This window comes from Schistocerca nitens, chromosome 1 (assembly GCF_023898315.1).
Source record: "Schistocerca nitens isolate TAMUIC-IGC-003100 chromosome 1, iqSchNite1.1, whole genome shotgun sequence".
In the NCBI taxonomy this organism is placed as follows: domain Eukaryota; kingdom Metazoa; phylum Arthropoda; class Insecta; order Orthoptera; family Acrididae; genus Schistocerca; species Schistocerca nitens.
Genome location: NC_064614.1, coordinates 128,509,555 through 128,528,472, shown reverse-complemented (window position 1 = coordinate 128,528,472; position 18,918 = coordinate 128,509,555). Strand labels below are relative to the sequence as shown.

General features: G+C 42.2%; 1 protein-coding gene across 1 annotated transcript in view; it reads right to left on the bottom strand.

The window, feature by feature from the left end:
• Nucleotides 1-18,918, bottom strand: part of LOC126205244 (tubby-related protein 4) — a 518,596-nt gene that overhangs the window by 35,963 nt on the left and 463,715 nt on the right. The window contains exons 13-14 of the mRNA XM_049938873.1: nucleotides 7,437-7,596; nucleotides 2,109-2,291 (exon numbers count right to left, since the gene is read on the bottom strand). Of these exons, the coding sequence (XP_049794830.1) occupies nucleotides 2,109-2,291; nucleotides 7,437-7,596 (343 nt within the window). The remainder of the gene's footprint in view (nucleotides 1-2,108; nucleotides 2,292-7,436; nucleotides 7,597-18,918) is intronic.

Below are 18,918 nucleotides of genomic sequence, written 5' to 3'. Positions count from 1 at the left end.
TGAGAGAAGTGATGGTTTACCTCATGCTCTGAAAGTTGTTCTTAGTCTAATTCTGACTTTTCTTAGTGCCTATGGGAGTAGTTTCTGTGACCAGAGAAACATTTTTTTTACATTTACTTACTGACCTCTTTCTTCAGCACCATTGTAACACTCTCCTGGATAAAATAAGTCTGCAACATTCATAGTTCCATTATTTATGTATGTTTTCTGGGTGCGACTACAAGAACTTATAAATTTGTCTAACAACATACTGGGTTAACACAATCCCAGGCAGCTTCAATTACTACACTCAGTTTTTGTACCTAATGTCCACCATTACTGATAGACATGTGGTAAAAGCACAGGCAAATACATTATAGTTCACCGTATATTTCACTCCTTTCTGGATGCCTGAAAACAAGAACAATAGGTATCTCCATTCCTAAATATTGAGGGTGATTTGAATGGCAAATCATGGCAGACATATCAGCAATGTTTTATAACTGGAGTTACTGCCCATCAATGAGGCAGCTCAACATACCATATATCAGCTGAACAATGCCTGATTAATGCGGTGAGGAATGTGAAAGCCTTCTTCAAAGAACAGAGGGTGTGTCTGCTTCCATAGTGTGCACCATGACCTGGCATACTGTCCACTGAACTAGCCTGAGTTATGCTCAGTCAGCAACTTTTTCATCAATGTCCTACAGTGAACGATTCTTCGAGGAACTGCATTTGAATAGTGTGGGGTAAAATTCTGATCAAAAGTGTTCAAGAACACCTATATAATGTGGGATTTACCACTAGATATAACAAGACCAGAGGTGGAGCTGCTGTATAAAAGGAAGTATGGAGAATTGTGTTGTCAAGTAGAGTAGCAGTAGCAGCAGAATTGGTTGTTCAGGAATGCCCAGTGTCTTCGAATGTGGAGTAGTCATTGGATGTAACTGGAGTAATATACCCATCAGATATATTTCAACATTTCTAAAGCTGCCCAAGTTGACTGCTGGTGGTGTGATTGTAAAGTGGAAACATGAAAGGAAGAATCAGAAATAAAATAAGGCCAGGCAGATAACCTCTACTTACAGACAGGTACAACTGAGCACTGCGGAGGGTGGCTGCGAAACATCAAATGAATTCAGCAGAGGGAATCACTCGTGAGTTCCAAAGTTCTACCAGCAGTCCAGCCAGCACAATGACTGTGCATAGGTTTACAATGGTCAAACAACTCCCCATAAGCCACACATTTCTGCAGTCAGTGCTAAGTGACACTTGACGTGGTTTAAAGAGCAATGCCACTGGACAGTGGATGACTGGAAATGAGTAGTCTGAAGTGATGAATCATGCTATACTCTGTGGTAATCTGATGGAAGGTTTTCAGTTTGGCAGATGTGTCGAGATTATTACCTGCCATCATATATAGTGCCAACAGTATTAAGCAGAGGAGGTGATGCGGTATAGGGGTGATTTTCATGGTTAGGGTGTAGTCTCCTTATTGTGAAGAAAATGCTAGATGCACAAGGATATGAACACATTTTACAGCACTGTGTACTGTATACAACAGAGGAACGGCTCAGAGACGATGACAGTTTGTATCAGCATGACAACCCACCCTGTCATACAGCAGCACCTCTAAGACAAGAGTTTGTGGACAATAGCATTCCTGAATTGGGCTTGGCTGGCCAGGGTCCTGACCTGAACCTCATGGCAAAACTTTTGGGATTAGTTAGAGGATTGAATTTGTTTCAGAGCTCAATGTCCAACAACATTACCTTTTCCAGTTTTCGCTGTCAAGGAATAATGGGGCGCTATTACTCCACAGACATTGAAACACCTCACTGAAAATGTTCTCAGCAGAATTTAAGCTGCTGTAAAGGCAAAGGGTGGACACACCTCTCACAGTGTCCAGGTACTCTTGGTCAGGTAGTGCATGCAAGCATTATTTGGTTCCATTACATAATATTTAAAAGCTCTCAGCATACCATGTAAGGGCTTCACACAATTGTGAATTCCCAGAGTCAGATATTACGCACAGTTCTAATCTGGGCCACAAAGTTCAATTTAGTGCCTTGTATTATTCTTGATGTTGCAGTTGTCACAAATGTTGGAGTATTTCTTTTACTGCTCACCTGCTTGCCTCGGAATTCGATCTGGAAATTCTTAGCAGATTCCTGTGTCACTCTCCCACCAAAGTCAAGCTGATACACCTGACTGCTCTCATTCCACATGGGAGCTTTGTTGTGCATCACGAACTCTCTGCGCCGTGGACTCTGAGGCGTCGGACTGCCATCGATACCTTTGCCACGTTTTAGCTGTACAACAAGCGAGAAACTTAGAAATAAAATATTCACTTGCACATCTGTACACACAATACTTTTGTTGATTAATGAAGTAACTTGCTATTTTTTTCTAAAAAAATATGGGATTTATTAGGCCACTGGAATGCCATGATCATTCTAGAAAGTTTTGACAGGCATCCTGAACAAGATACAGCATTGGCCAATAGTGATGTAGCTCAAGTCTCTTGTGTGACCATCATCATAACCATGGCAAATGATGCATTGAGTCTGTGAATTATAAATTTTCTGGCCCTTATTTCACCATCAGTTTTGTCTTGCTTGAAAAATTCATGCTTTTTGGGGGCTCAGAAAACTTGTGAGCTTCTGTTGTCATGACACATATGATGATGTATGCCAGCACGGAATCCTAAGTTCTTTGAAGACTGTGCTCAGTGTTGATAATATGCAAGGACAGAGTTGGTCATTTATTATTTATTAATAAATAAATAATAAATGACCAACTCTGTCCTCTCATTTTAACAACACTGAGCACAGTCTTCAAAGAATTTAGGATTCCATGCTGGCATACAACATCATATGTGACCTTTTATAGAGCTATTTCTATATTGATGGAAGCAATTGTTACTTGTGGACTGCAGAATAAATGTTCATCCCAACTCGTTGAAATATGTTAAATGGTCCAATTCCCATGCACAAATATTGTGTGGATATCATCGATAGGACTGATGAAACTGAAATGAAACTAACAATTTTACAGAATGATGAATGCTTGCTCTCAATACTGGCAATGTTTTAGACTCTATATGACCTTTATGAACACTATTCACAGCCCACAAATGTGTCGTCATCTTTGTAATTTATGTACCACTGACTTTGTAAGCTTCCCCACCAGAATAACTTGTGATTCTCTTCTTGAGTTTGCAGATGTATTTTCCAAGTCAAGTTCACAAAATATTTTGGGGGTCTACCTGGCCATCATCTTCAGGTGATGCTTCTGTTATTGAGTTGTTCTGAAGCTGGCGTCTCTATATAGGCCAATGGAGAGTCTCAGTGGATGTGCTAAGTGCAGTGAGTGCTGCCCCCATAGCAAAGCATATTATAATCACTGCCAGTGAAAGAGTCAAATAAAAACAAGGTGCTTATGCTATAATTAATCATCAAAGTCTTGCCCTGAATGAGAATGTCATGCTTTAATGCAGGTCAGCACAGGGTTCCATGACTTGCTCAGAGGATAGCCCCTGTCCTTGTTAAGATGATCGTGTGCCAGGCAGAACGATAGTACTCTGTGCTATTGAATTTACGCTAACCTACACATACTGACCAGTATTTGCTTGTAACTAGCTGTCAGTCCACCGTATCAATGCACCGGGATCCTGAGGACACTGGTCCAAGGACTGTGTACCATATCTGGTGCAGAAAGATTACTGCATGGAATCAAACATTTAAAGTCACTATTTAAACAAAACGGATTTTTAGGAAGCTGATCTGTCGTGTCTTAGAGTTCAGACCACAACTGGAAGAACAACAAGATGGAGGAGGAGCAGATTAGTGTTTAACATCCCATCGACAATGAGTCTATTACAGACAGAGCACAAACTCGGATTAGGGAAGGGTGGAGAAGAAAAGTGGCTGTGCCCTTTCAAAGGAATATCCCAGCATTTGCCCTATATGATTTAGGAAAATCATGGAAAACCTAGATTGGAATGGCCATACACAGTTTTATCAGTTGCCTTTCTACCATATGCTGGAATCATATGAGGTAAAATAAGGGAAATTTTTAGAAATTATAGCACAAAGACTGTTTCATAGACTAGCCAAGTTTAAGGTCTTTTGAGTTCTGTTAAGGATGACCTGTGGCTGAGGAAGGCTACTGTTTATAAGATTTCATGTTACTTTGGTGAAGCATGCACTGATCAAACCACTCATATTGTTGAGGACAGGTGCTTGGAGCATCGCTGCCACACAAGTTTCCAACAACAAAAATACATAATGATGGAGCATTGCTTAGCAGAGGGCATATAATGAAATGTAATATGACATAGGTGGCTGCTGCAACTTCTTGTAACTGGAACTGTGTTCTGAAAGAATCCACAGAAATTTGGTTGTCTTATGGTATTGATATGGGCAGGGGCTTTCATTTGAGTGGGTTTTAGAACCCTGTGCTGACTCGGATTAAAATATAATGGTCCCAATTGGCAGTAGCCTATATAGGGATGCCGCCTCCAGAGTAGCATCACCCCATCACATGTACATACACAACATGAATGCAAAATTTTAATTTTTATCTGTGACAATGAATGACATTGTCTCAGAAATAAATTAAAATAGATATATATGTGGAGTCTGTTCTTTCGGACATGTCCGTAAGAATAGACACCATTTTGATCCAGCAGCCACTATGAATTAAGACACAAATGAATTACAGACACTGACTGCAAGTGGGCACATATTTAAATCAATGGGGAAAGTTGAAAATTTGTGCTGGACCAGGATGTGAACCTGGATCTGAGTTCGAATGCCAGCCCAGCACAAATTTTCAGTTTTGTTCTCTTTTTGTCTAAATTAAAAGTGACTCATTTCCCCAGTTCTGAACATGGTTATTTGGTAAGTTTTCATTGGTTGTCAGGTAAATACAGTCAATGGTGAGCCCTTCCATTTATTCCCAACTGGCAAGTCCTCTGCCCGATTACCAGCTTGCGTGGTATTGGTTGAAAAGAACCGTGAGTCAGTAATGGACTAGAGCTAAAACATAACTTTTGTTCTTTGGAGCCTGCAGTGCAAAATATGTCTTTCAATGACATGATTATTATGAATAAATCCAGCTACACAGCAGTGTAAATTGTTTATATTTATCGAATTCACGATGAGCCAATTTTGGTAAATTGCCATTGTCAGGTCCTATGCAACATTGTTGCTGTCATGTCCTGTCTGTTTTAGAATTATCACCTTCTCCCAGATGTACAATGGAGTTGTATGTAGAATATTACTTGTCTTCCATATGTCATCCAAGCTGTCAGAAAAATGGCATATATGGGAACCAGGTAATATCTGATATACAACTCCACTGTACATCTGGGAGAAGGTAATAATTCTAAAACATACAGGACATGACAGCAACGATGTTACATAGCACCTGATTATGGCAATTTGCCAACATGGGCTCATCGTGAGTTAGATAAATACTGTATAAACAACTTACATAGCAGTGTAGCTGGATTTATTCATAATAGATCTAAAATAGCCCTCCCCCCCCCCCCTGCTGCTTTGGGTAGAGTAGCATCAGTTTGATGAGAGTCAGCAACTGCACTGTCTCACCTAAAGATAACAACCAGGTGGTAACATGAGCTGAAGATCCAGCAGAAAACCTGACAAGGGTTCACCTGTCAGAAATTCCACACTGCATTGCTGAAAAAAACCTACTGGAATTTCCCTGTAGTACCACTCCTCCAAATGTTACTTCACTGTAAAGAAAATGAGGAATATATATATATATATATATATATATATATATATATATATATATATATATATATATATATATATATATGGTTTAATAGAGGGAAACATTCCACGTAGGAAAAATATATCTAAAAACAGAGATGATGTGACTTACCAAATGAAAGTGCTGGCAGGTCGACAGACACACAAACAAACACAAACATACACACAAAATTCAAGCTTTCGCAACAAACTGTTGCCTCATCAGGAAAGAGGGAAGGAGAGGGAAAGACGAAAGGATGTGGGTTTTAAGGGAGAGGGTAAGGAGTCATTCCAATCCCAGGAGCGGAAAGACTTACCTTAGGGGGAAAAAAGGACAGGTATACACTCGCACACACACACATATCCATCCACACATATACCATTATATGATTCACCTGGTACTACTCCAAATTCCACGCCACTTTCCTTGACGTTGACCTCCATCTGTCCAATGGCCAGCTGCACATGTCCGTCCACATCAAACTCACCAACAAGCAACAGTACCTCCACTATGACAGCTGCCACCCATTCCACATCAAACGGTCCCTTCCCTACAGCCTAGGTCTTCGTGGCAAACGAATCTGCTCCAGTCCGGAATCCCTGAACCATTACACCAACAACCTGACAACAGCTTTCGCATCCCGCAACTACCCTCCCGACCTGGTACAGAAGCAAATAACCAGAGCCACTTCCTCATCCCCTCAAACCCAGAACCTCCCACAGAAGAACCACGAAAGTGCCCCACTTGTGACAGGATACTTCCCGGGACTGGACCAGACTCTGAATGTGGCTCTCCAGCAGGGATACGACTTCCTCAAATCCTGCCCTGAAATGAGATCCATCCTTCATGAAATCCTCCCCACTCCACCAAGAGTGTCTTTCCGCCATCCACCTAACCTTCGTAACCTGTGGATATGTGTGTGTGTGTGCGAGTGTATACCCGTCCTTTTTTCCCCCTAAGGTAAGTCTTTCCGCTCCCGGGATTGGAATGACTCCTTACCCTCTCCCTTAAAACCCACATCCTTTCGTCTTTCCCTCTCCTTCCCTCTTTCCTGACGAAGCAACCATTGGTTGCGAAAGCTAGAATTTTGTGTGTATGTTTGTGTTTGTTTGTGTTTTTATCGACCTGCCAGCACTTTCGTTCGGTAAGTCACATCATCTTTGTTTTTAGATATATTTTTCCCACGTGGAATGTTTCCCTATATATACACACTCTACCCCAAGCAGCAGAGGGGCCTGTTTTTATAGTCAGTTATTGTTCATAGGTTGCAATTATTTCATCTGCTGAATTCACAGCAGTAAGCATCACATATAGACTGCAGCAATGAAATGGAGCTACCAAGTAAATTAAATGAATGAAGAATAGTGACAAAATGGAGCAAAGCAGAATCATTAATAATTTCTTAGTAATTAAAGTGTGGGTAATGCAAATGTACTACTGGTAAATGGAGTTATTTAAATTCTCCATACCACAATCAGCGTTTTGTCATACTTTGTTTTTAAGTTATCTTAATTGCTCCTATTGCAGACATAGGAAAACCAATGTTTACGATTACAGGCCTACTTATTGAAATGTAGTGATGTATTACAAGGATTAACTGTAGGAATATGGCTTGTACAGCACAAAGAAATGTGGACACTTTTAGTAATAAAACTTTTAAATGTTATGCTACTCACTTTTTGTCGTAACTGTGCTTTTTGGAAACTTTCTAGATCCCTATAATTTCTGCCATTAAATATTTCATCTCCTGAGTGGACGATTTCGTCGTCAGAACTTTCTATACTTTTGTTCTTGCGCTGTCGCCTTGACAAAAGTGGTGAATTGAGCAAATGCTTCCTGAAAAGGAAAAGAGGGTTATGATAGCAATTGTGATTAGACATTTACGTTCGCAAAAACAAAATTAGGGTGTGGAGAAGCAGATAAATACTATAACATGTAGACAATGCTACATTTCTCCCCTTACTATATATTTCCTATTCACTTCAACAGTAAATAATTGTGAAAAAAAGTAACTATAGTTGAATTTATAGCCTTCCTTAAACTGCAGGTTAATCGTTACTAACCACTGAAGAAAGTCAGAAACACTGAACAATTATTGGTTGTATAATTCTGCTACCGACCAAATTTCAAGGACACAATATATTTGTTGTTCTGTGTGTGATACACAGTACTTGCTGTAGACACAGAACATTCTATAAACTTGCTTAAATGTTACCATATCTCAGGAGGTGTCCAAAAATATTTAGGGCTAATACTGCACAGATGTTAGGGGCTATAAATTGAGTATTTTGAGGTAAAGAACCAATGGTTGGATATGAATTTGCTTGGTGTTACGATGAATTAACTGAGATGAGAACCTGAATGAATATTTTTGTCAGTTGGTTACTTTTCATAAAAAAACAACTGCTTGCCACATCGAAGATGATGGTAATGCGATCTACAAGAAGAAAAAAAAATGTGATCTGTCCATGGTGGACTTCACTACTGTTTACATTTCATGACTGGTTATCAGAGTTGAAGTGCTGATCGTTACAGGAACTTACAGACTGCATTTAATCTATAATGCAGTAGACTGTAGTGCACAGAAAGCTGAGTGAATGTACAGAGAATATCTAGGGGTAAAAAAATTATACAAAATTGGGCTGAGATGGTAAAAGATTCATCAATAAACAACTGCCAATTTGCCAGTGAAAATTGGTGGGTTGGTTGTCATCTGTGGACGGTACCAATATGTTCCAAAAATGCTGTCTGCGAAAATGCGTTTGTTCAGGGGCTCATAACTCAGTCTCTATTGATCACAGACATGAAGTGGTCAAGTGTTTTGGATAGCCCTTGCACTAGTTACCATTTGTATACCTATCGGGAGAGTGGGCATGCTGTAGCTATACTACAGTACAAGGTCAAAATTTACACATTACAGCCCAGGCAAACTGAACAAACCGATTGATTCCTTTGTATTAGGTGTGGCCTAGGGTGGACCGTAGGTAGCTTATAAAAGTACCTTTTTTTCATGTGTGGTTCTTACGAAAACCTTGAAAAACATTGATTTTTGGATACGAAAACTACAAACTGTGTGCATGGCCACTCCTATAATTTCTATTCACGAAAGATCTATGAAATTTCTATAGCATGTTCTCATAATGACATTCTCAGTGAACTTTAAAATTTCTTTCATGTCCTTATCCGCTCCCGATATCCAGATGTTCAAACTTATCGTATTCATGCAGAAAATGGCGAAATCCGGTTTTTGGCCATTTTTGACCCGTGGGCTTCTGTTATCAAAATCCGCTATCAAAAACATCCGAAAAACCCTGATTTTTCGAATGCCAAAAGTACCAATTGTGGAATGGCCACTTCTGTAATTTCAATCAATGAGAAATTGTCGAAATTTTTACCACTTGTTCTTAAAATGGTGTTTTCGTGGAACCTTGATACTTTTTTTTAACATCGTTATTTGTTTCGGAAATCTGGAGGTTCACAGTTATCGTGCTTATGCACGTAAAATGTGGTTGAGGCGGAAAAGTGAACACATGACAAGGATTCTAGGGTCATCGCAGGGTTTCTGATATCACAACAATATTTTCAGTCAGTATTTTTACACCAGCTAAACTTTATGACTTCCTCTCTCTGTTTAACGGTCACTTCATTGTGTTTACCTTATACTATGCACAGGTATTTATTTGTCGTTGATATGTGTCAAAGTACACTATGGAAACTTTACAGGCTTGCAGAATTAGTTTTCTTATAAACCAGCGGAAAATGCTCCTGTCGGACTGGAAAAAAAAGCGAATATGTACGTCTTTAATAGACTGATAGAAAATTGGGGAACCATCCCCCCTCAATTCTCACCATATCTCAATCCTCTAAAAATGTCATGACATTTTCGGTATTTATTGTCAAATGTTTGTCACTATGATTTCTACACACACACACACACACACACACACACAGAGACTGCTGAAATCACTCTTCTCCCCTTATAGAAGTAATCCAATTATCAATGATAACTTATAATGATGTAAGATACATTGCGCGTAAATCACTGACGATATTATTTAGTCTCTCTCCTATTAACTGACTGATTTACATTCACTTTAGACATAAAATTTTATCTTTAACATGACCACAAGACTAGAGCCCCAAGTTCGACAGACTCGACATAGATATTTAACTAAATAATGCCTATTTGCCACACATTACAAAGCTGTGCTGCACCTCAAAGAGAACCTATGGTGGAAGAAGGATATACCGCCCCTGGTTAAATTGAGAGGTGCACTGAGAACTGGCCTTAAGAATGAGTTGGAAAGACATTTTCGGTATCATCTGGATTGGTGTATCAATCTGAGTCAAATGATCTGATCTAATGAGATTCTATCACGCTGTCCATTCCATATATACCTGTCGCCCCCAATCCTGGACTGTGTTTTGGGACAACGGTCTCTTACCATCATAGTTAAGTTTTTTTCCCATTCCATAAATGCTGCATCTTGTCTCCACAGCCAGCTGCTGAAAGCTCGATGGTGCAAAATACTTAACAATATCAACAAATGGTTCATGCTCTACTGACGACGTGCCCATCGCTCCTTGAGGAAGCCGTCTTTACATTATCGGATAAAAAGTATCCGGACACCTATTAGTGAACATTGTTGTTGTTTTGTTGTTGTTGTTGTTGTTGTTGTTGTGCTCTTCAGTCGTGAGACTGGTTTGAGGCAGCTCTCCATGCTACTCTATCCTGTGCAAGCTTCTTCATCTCCCAGTACCTACTGCAACCTACATCCTTCTGAATCTGCTTAGTGTATTCGTCTCTTGGTCTCCCTCTACGATTTCTACCCTCCACGTTGCCCTCCAATGCTAAATTTGTGATCCCCTGATGCCTCAGAACATGTCCTACCAACCGGTCCCTTCTTCTTGTCAAGTTGTGCCACAAACTCCTCCCCAATTCTACTCAATACCTCCTCATTAATTACGTGATCTACCCACCTAATCCTGTAGCACCACATTTCGAAAGCTTCTATTCTGTTCTTGTCCATACTATTTAATACTATTTATCGTCCATGTTTCCCTTCCATACATGGCTACACCCCATACAAATACTTTCAGAAACGACTTCCTGACACTTAAATCTATACTCGATGTTAACAAATTTCTGTTCCTCAGAAACGCTTTCCTTGCCATTGCCAGTCTACATTTTATATCCTCTCTACTTCGACCATCATCAGTTATTTTGCTCCCCAAGTAGCAAAACTCTTTTACTACTTTAAGTGTCTCATTTCCTAATATAATTCCCTCAGCATCACCCGACTTAATTCGACTACATTCCATTATCCTCATTTTGCTTTTGTTGATGTTCATCTTATATCCTCCTTTCAAGACACTGTCCATTCCGTTCAACTGCTCTTACAAGTCCTCTGCTGTCTCTAACAGAATTACAATGTCATCAGCGAACCTCAAAGTTTTTATTTCTTCTCCATGGATTTTAATTCCTATTCTGAATTTTTCTTTTGTTTCCTTTACTGCTTGCTCAATATACAGATTGAATATCATCGGGAAGAGGCTACAACCCCATCTCACTCCCTTCCCAACCACTGCTTCCCTTTCATGTCTCTCAAAACTGCCATCTGGTTTCTGTACAAATTGTAAATAGCCTTTCGCTCCCTGTATTTTACCCCTGCCACCTTCAGAATTTGAAAGAGAGTATTCCAGTCAACACTGTCAAAAGCTTTTTGTAAGTCTACAAATGCTAGAAATGTAGGTTTGCCTTTCCTTAATCTGTATTGTAAGATAAGTCGTAGGGTCAGTATTGCCTCACGTGTTCCAAAATTTCTACAGAGTCCAAACCGATCTTCCCCGAGGTCGGCTTCTACCAGTTTTTCCATTTGTTTGTAAAGAATTCGCTTTAGTATTTTGCAGCCGTGATTTATTAAACTTATACACCCCTGGAAATTGAAATAAGAACACCGTGAATTCATTGTCCCAGGAAGGGGAAACTTTATTGACACATTCCTGGGGTCAGATACATCACATGATCACACTGACAGAACCACAGGCACATAGACACAGGCAACAGAGCATGCACAATGTCGGCACTAGTACAGTGTATATCCACCTTTCGCAGCAATGCAGGCTGCTATTCTCCCATGGAGACGATCGTAGAGATGCTGGATGTAGTCCTGTGGAATGGCTTGCCATGCTATTTCCACCTGGCGCCTCAGTTGGACCAGCGTTCGTGCTGGACGTGCAGACCGCGTGAGACGACGCTTCATCCAGTCCCAAACATGCTCAATGGGGGACAGATCCGGAGATCTTGCTGGCCAGGGTAGTTGACTTACACCTTCTAGAGCACGTTGGGTGGCACGGGATACATGCGGACGTGCATTGTCCTGTTGGAACAGCAAGTTCCCTTGCCGGTCTAGGAATGGTAGAACGATGGGTTCGATGACGGTTTGGATGTACCGTGCACTATTCAGTGTCCCCTCGACGATCACCAGTGGTGTACGGCCAGTGTAGGAGATCGCTCCCCACACCATGATGCCGGGTGTTGGCCCTGTGTGCCTCGGTCGTATGCAGTCCTGATTGTGGCGCTCACCTGCACGGCGCCAAACACGCATACGACCATCATTGGCACCAAGGCAGAAGCGACTCTCATCGCTGAAGACGACACGTCTCCATTCGTCCCTCCATTCACGCCTGTCGCGACACCACTGGAGGCGGGCTGCACGATGTTGGGGCGTGAGCGGAAGACGGCCTAACGGTGTGCGGGACCGTAGCCCAGCTTCATGGAGATGGTTGCGAATGGTCCTCGCCGATACCCCAGGAGCAACAGTGTCCCTAATTTGCTGGGAAGTGGCGGTGCGGTCCCCTACGGCACTGCGTAGGATCCTACGGTCTTGGCGTGCATCCGTGCGTCGCTGCGGTCCGGTCCCAGGTCGACGGGCACGTGCACCTTCCGCTGACCACTGGCGACAACATCGATGTACTGTGGAGACCTCACGCCCCACGTGTTGAGCAATTCGGCGGTACGTCCACCCGGCCTCCCGCATGCCCACTATACGCCCTCGCTCAAAGTCCGTCAACTGCACATACGGTTCACGTCCACGCTGTCGCGGCATGCTACCAGTGTTAAAGACTGCGATGGAGCTCCGTATGCCACGGCAAACTGGCTGACACTGACGGCGGCGGTGCACAAATGCTGCGCAGCTAGCGCCATTCGACGGCCAACACCGCGGTTCCTGGTGTGTCCGCTGTGCCGTGCGTGTGATCATTGCTTGTACAGCCCTCTCGCAGTGTCTGGAGCAAGTATGGTGGGTCTGACACACCGGTGTCAATGTGTTCTTTTTTCCATTTCCAGGAGTGTAGTTCGGTAATTTTCATGTCTGTCAACACCTGCTTTCTTTAGGGTTGGAATTATTATGTTCTTCTTGAAGTCTGAGGGTATTTCACCTGTCACATACATCTTGCTCACCAAATGGTAGAGTTTTGTCAGGACTGGCTCTCCCAAGGCTGTCAGTAGTTCTAATGGAATTGCCTACTCCCGGGGCCTTGTTTCGACTTAGGCCTTTCAGTGAACATTAAAATGGGGTATATCTACTCTTCTCCATTATCAGAGCTTGAACTTTGCTAGGTAAAATTTCAGTGAAGTGTCTGAATGTCTGCGGAGGAATGGCAGCCCATGCTTCCTCAAGAGCCGAAACCAAGTTAGGTACACTGAGGTCTGGAGCAAACTCATCCCAAAGGCGTTTCATTGACTTCAGGCCAGTTTATTTCAGGAATGTCATTGTCTGAAATCCATTGCGCCATAGATACGGCTTTATGACAGGGTGTGTTATCATGCTGATGTAAACATTCATCATCTCCGAACTATTCCCCTACTGTACACAGTACACAATGCTGCAAAATGTGTTCATATCCTTCTGCATTTATCGTTTTACGAGGGTGATCCCAAAAGTAAGGCCTTCTATTTTTTATAATTACACAGACCTGTTTATTTCTACAATGGTTTACTTCAGTTTACAGCTTGAACATTTAACTATTTTTCGACATAATCACCATTTCTGTCGATGCATTTTTGTAAACGCTGTGGCAGTTTTTGTTTGCCGATGTCATACCAGCTCGCCGCCATGCTGTTCAGAAAGCTATGAACTGGCGTGAATGTTGCTTGGTCTCAGGTGTAAAGTGGTATGCCCATGTTTCGTCACCTGTGACAGTTGAGTCCAGAAAGTTGTCCTGTTCTAATGCAAGGCGGTGTAGAAATGCGCGGGAAACATCAACTCGTTGCCGCATGTGGTTCAGTGACCATGCATGGCACCCATCTTGCGCACACCTTCTGGTAGTTCAATATTACCATTAAAATTCTGTGAGCGGTGCATCGGCAAACCTCAGGAACCAACGTGCAGAGATCATCCAGGGTGATCCGCCGATCTTCGCGCATGCTTTGCTCAACCTTCAACACTGTCTGCTCAGAAATTGACGGTCTCCCGCTCCTTTGTTCGTCGTGAATTTCGATCCGACCAGCTGAAAACTCGTTACACCACTTAACGAACAGTTTTGACATGCGTGCACGACTCACCATACACTTCCGTCAATTGGCGATGGATTTCAATCGACGCAGTGCCCTTTGCTTTCAAAAACCGAGTAACTGCACGCAGTTCGCACTTGGCGGTAGCATCCGACGGGAGCTTCATTCTCAACGGCTGCCAAGCCAAGACTGAGCGCCTCAGCGCGGCGTGTGCATGTTTACACACAGCGCGTGAAGCACTCTCCATAACAGTGTGATCAACTGCCACACAAGCAGTGTTCTGTACTTATAAAAAAATAGGAGACCTTACTTTTGGGATTACCCTCGTATTAAATGCAAAAGGGGACCACACCTTAACAACTAAGAACACCTCTATACCATAACACCCCTGTCTCAGTAGTTCAAATGGCTCTGAGCACTATGGGACTCAACTGCTGAGGTCATTAGTCCCCTAGAACTTAGAACTAGTTAAACCTAACTAACCTAAGGACATCACAAACATCCATGCCCGAGGCAGGATTCGAACCTGCGACCGTAGCGGTCTCGCGGTTCCAGACTGCAGCGCCTTTAACCGCACGGCCACTTCGGCCGGCGTCTCAGTAGTTCAGTGTTGCCACTACACATAATGGTAGGTTGCGTTCTCCAGGCATCTGCCAAACCTAAACCCTGCCACTGAGGAAAGTGCAATTAATCCCTCCAAATCACTTGTTCTCAGCCATCCACTGGCCAGTGGCGTCACTTTTTACACCATATCGAGTGTCGCTTAGTGCTGACTGCAGAAATGTGTGGCACACGAGGGGTGCACGATCACTGCACGCCGTGCTTTTTAACTCCAAACTCACAGTCCTTACGCTAGCTGGACTGCTGGCAGAACTTTGAAACTCATGAGGGATTCCTCTTGCTGATTTCATGGGATCCTCGGAGCCATCCTACATAACGGGTGACAGTCCCTGTCCCTTAGTGTGTGAGATCCAACTGACCTTGGTTTCACTCTGGTTGCTCCTAGGTGTTTCCACTCCACAATCACATCACCAGCTTTAAAAAGGTTGAAATGCACCTGATGGACTTGTCACTCTTGTGACATCCAGTAGCCAGCCCACATTCGAAGTCACTGAGCTCTTCTAATCGACTCATTCTGCTGTTACAGGTTCTCTACTGACAATAAAGTTCTCTCCATCTCATTTTATGCTGGGAATGCTACCTCCTGTTACATTTAGTGGTCAGTTCTGCATTACATAGGAGTGTCCAGATATTTCATATTTTTTAAAATTTTCATACATGGACAGCAACTGATGTTGTTTATATAAGAATATACAGCCTACAGTTGCAGGTTAACTTTATCGTTTACCTAGGTTTCAACGTTAGTAATAACGTCTTCTTCAGAACCTGTTTTTTTTTCTCTTTATTCTGATTTTTATCACCTCACACAAGGCGGTCTGTCAGCAGCAGAGTACGCCGCTCTTCAGCCTTGAGTTTCACAATAAGTAATACATAGAGGGGGAACAGAAAATACAATCAAAACGGCGGGCAAAACAATGTAGACACTAAAAAACGAAAAACATGGAGCCGTTCACGCTGGACGAGAAAACATCACTGACACTAGTTGACACGGCGCACATAACAAGGATGATGGCGACGGTACACGGGAACAGTGGCGGCGTGACGGCGAACAAACACTAAACACAAACGAAGGCACACACACGAGACACTGATGGCGATGACCTCCGGCGCGCGAATGTTCACTGAGCGTGTGTGAGTCCGGGGACCTGCCAAGAGAGGTGGAGGAGGAGGGGGAGTGGGAGAGCGAGAGGGGAGAGCAGAGATGCCACGGGCAGGGGAGATAGGGTCAGAACCCGCAAAAAGTTAATGTTATAATGTGCTAGTAATTTATATTAGATGTGCTCATCCTACAGGATGCAACGTGTAGTACTTACATAAAATATTATTTAAATGTTTGCCTAAAACAAGTCATGTCCTAACTTTATAAAACTGGTGCATAACCATAAGGTTTTGTCACTTCTATTAAACAAGCTGTAGCAAATTCACTTTAAGCCCGTTGTATGGGCCTCGTGTGACTAGAGACTGCGGACCGCGAGGGCTTCGCGGTCTGCCTCACAGAGGGCGGCGCGCATGCCTGAGACGTATGGAATCAAACTCTTATTACGCACGCGTCAGATAACATTTTTGCTACGAATTTTTTTTTCTTTCTCTGAGCGTTATGGGACTTAACATCTGTGGTCATCAGTCCCCTAGAACTTAGAACTACTTAAACCTAACTAACATAAGAACATCACACACATCCATGCCTGAGGCAGGATTCGAACCTGCGACCGTAGCGGTTACGCGGTTCCAGACTGAAGCGCCTAGAACCGCACGGCCTGCTATGAATTAATTTTATACTTTACTATTGTAAGTTAATTATAGTATCCAGCATGACTACGTTTTACATTCTACTACAGAGCCTTATAAACTGACCAACAAATCTCGTATGAACATCTGTGGTAAAGGTTGTATTATTACAGAAACTGTAATGGTCACATGCATTATGAATTCAAAGTATGCCCTATTTTTTAGATACAGTTGATCGTTCAGTAAATTGCCTCTATCTGTAATTAGGTGTGCATAAATTTGTAGTTCCTCAAGCGTGTCGAGACTATATCCCTTAACTTCAAGATGTAGTAGCTCTATGTCACGTAAAGGTTTAGGTGTATGAGCCATTTGCACCAGATGTTTAAAGAACATCTTCCAATAAAGGGCGTAGGAACATGGGGGTCAGCCTTTGCGGAACAACTGGTGCAAATGGCTCATACACCTAAACCTTTACGTGACATAGAGCTACTACGTCATGAAGTTAAGGGATATAGACTTGACACCCTTGAAGAACTACAAATTTATGCACACCTAATTACAGATAGAGGCAATTTACTGAACAATCAACTGTATCTAAAAATAGGGCATACTTCGAAGGCTTCCAGCCTGTATTAGGTTTACAATAATTCATAATGCATGTGACCATTACAGTTTCTGTAATAATAGATCCTTTCACGCAGATGTTCATACGAGATTTGTAGGTCAGTTTATAAGGCTCTGTAGTAGAATGTAAAATGTAGTCATGCTGGATACTGTAATTAACTTACAATAGTAAAGTATAAAATTAATTCATAGCAAAAAGGTTATCTGACGCGTGCGTAATAAGAGTTTGATTCTATACGTCTCGCGCATGCGCGCCGCCCTCTGTGAGGCAGACCGCGAAGCCCTCGCGGTCCGCAGTCTCTATTCACACGACGAGGCCCATACAACGGGCTTAAAGTGAATTTGCTACAGCTTGTTTAATAGAAGTGACAAAACCTTATGGTTATGCACCAGTTTTATAAAGCTGACTTAGGACATGGCTTGTTTTAGGCAAACATTTAAATAATATTTTATGTAAGTACTACACGTTGCATCCTGTAGGATGAGCATATCTAATATAATTTACTAGCACATTATAACATTAACTTTTTGCAGGTTCTGCAGAAGACGTTATTACTAATGTTGAAACCTAGGTAAACGATAAAGTTAACCTGCAACTGTAGGCTGTGTATTCTTATATAGTGTCCAGATACTTTTGGTCAGATAGTACGTAGGAAGAAGCTTGTGCCAAAATGTTGGTTCGTTGCACTGCATGGTATGTATATGTGCGAGAAGGCTCTACGTGTTCAACAATGGCTAATTTCTTGGGGTGGGACAGTCTGGTGTGGACATGTGTGAATGTGGTGTCTCTATTACACTATTCCTAACACCTGACCAAAATATTTCTTCCCATAGCCACATGGGGATATTCCCCTAGTTTAATAAGTTTGATGTCGTGTTTGACTGTAGTTATCATCCGCAGTCACACATCGTTGGTGGTGGAAGGGTGGGGAAGGGAGTGGGAGAGAGGATAGTGACTGTCTCTCTGAGAAGTGGTTCAGGAGTAGGGATAGCAGATATACGGGATGTCTTTTAAGTTTTGTGTGTTGGTCGAATTGTGTGGAATCCACCGGAAACACATATTTTTCACAACTAAATAGTGTATTTCCAGGCATTTTGCCTCAACAAACTGTACTAAAAATGATGCGTTTCGGAGAGATCTTTAATGCGGCGTATCACTGAAACTGCATACTTCCATATATGGACAGTACGAAAGCACCAGATATGGAATGTTAGCTTCGAAGACGCTGAAAACACCATGGCAGCTGCCCTGTTTGCCTCTGTCAGCCAATCACAGTGCAGAGTACATGATCTCGTCAACCAGTCATAACATAGGACATGTGACTGAGGTTATGGTTAGGTTGGGACCTAACAGGACAGTTGAAATTGCTTTGAGGAAAAACAGTCAAATATTTGTGAGAGTTAAGGGTTTTAAATTATTTTGGGCTGTGGCATTAGGTCCCAACAGCACTACAACCGCGGTCACATGTCCTGTGCTATGACTGGCTAACAGAAGCAAACCGAGCAGCCGCCATGTTGTGTTCAGTGTTTGCAAAGCTAACATGCTGTGTTCGGTAGTTCACAAATTTATACTTGTGTAAAATCTCTGCAAAACACGACATTTTTAGTATGATTTGTTGTGCTACGGCGGCGGCAAATGTTATATCAGCATTTAAAAGTGTATCCTTTTA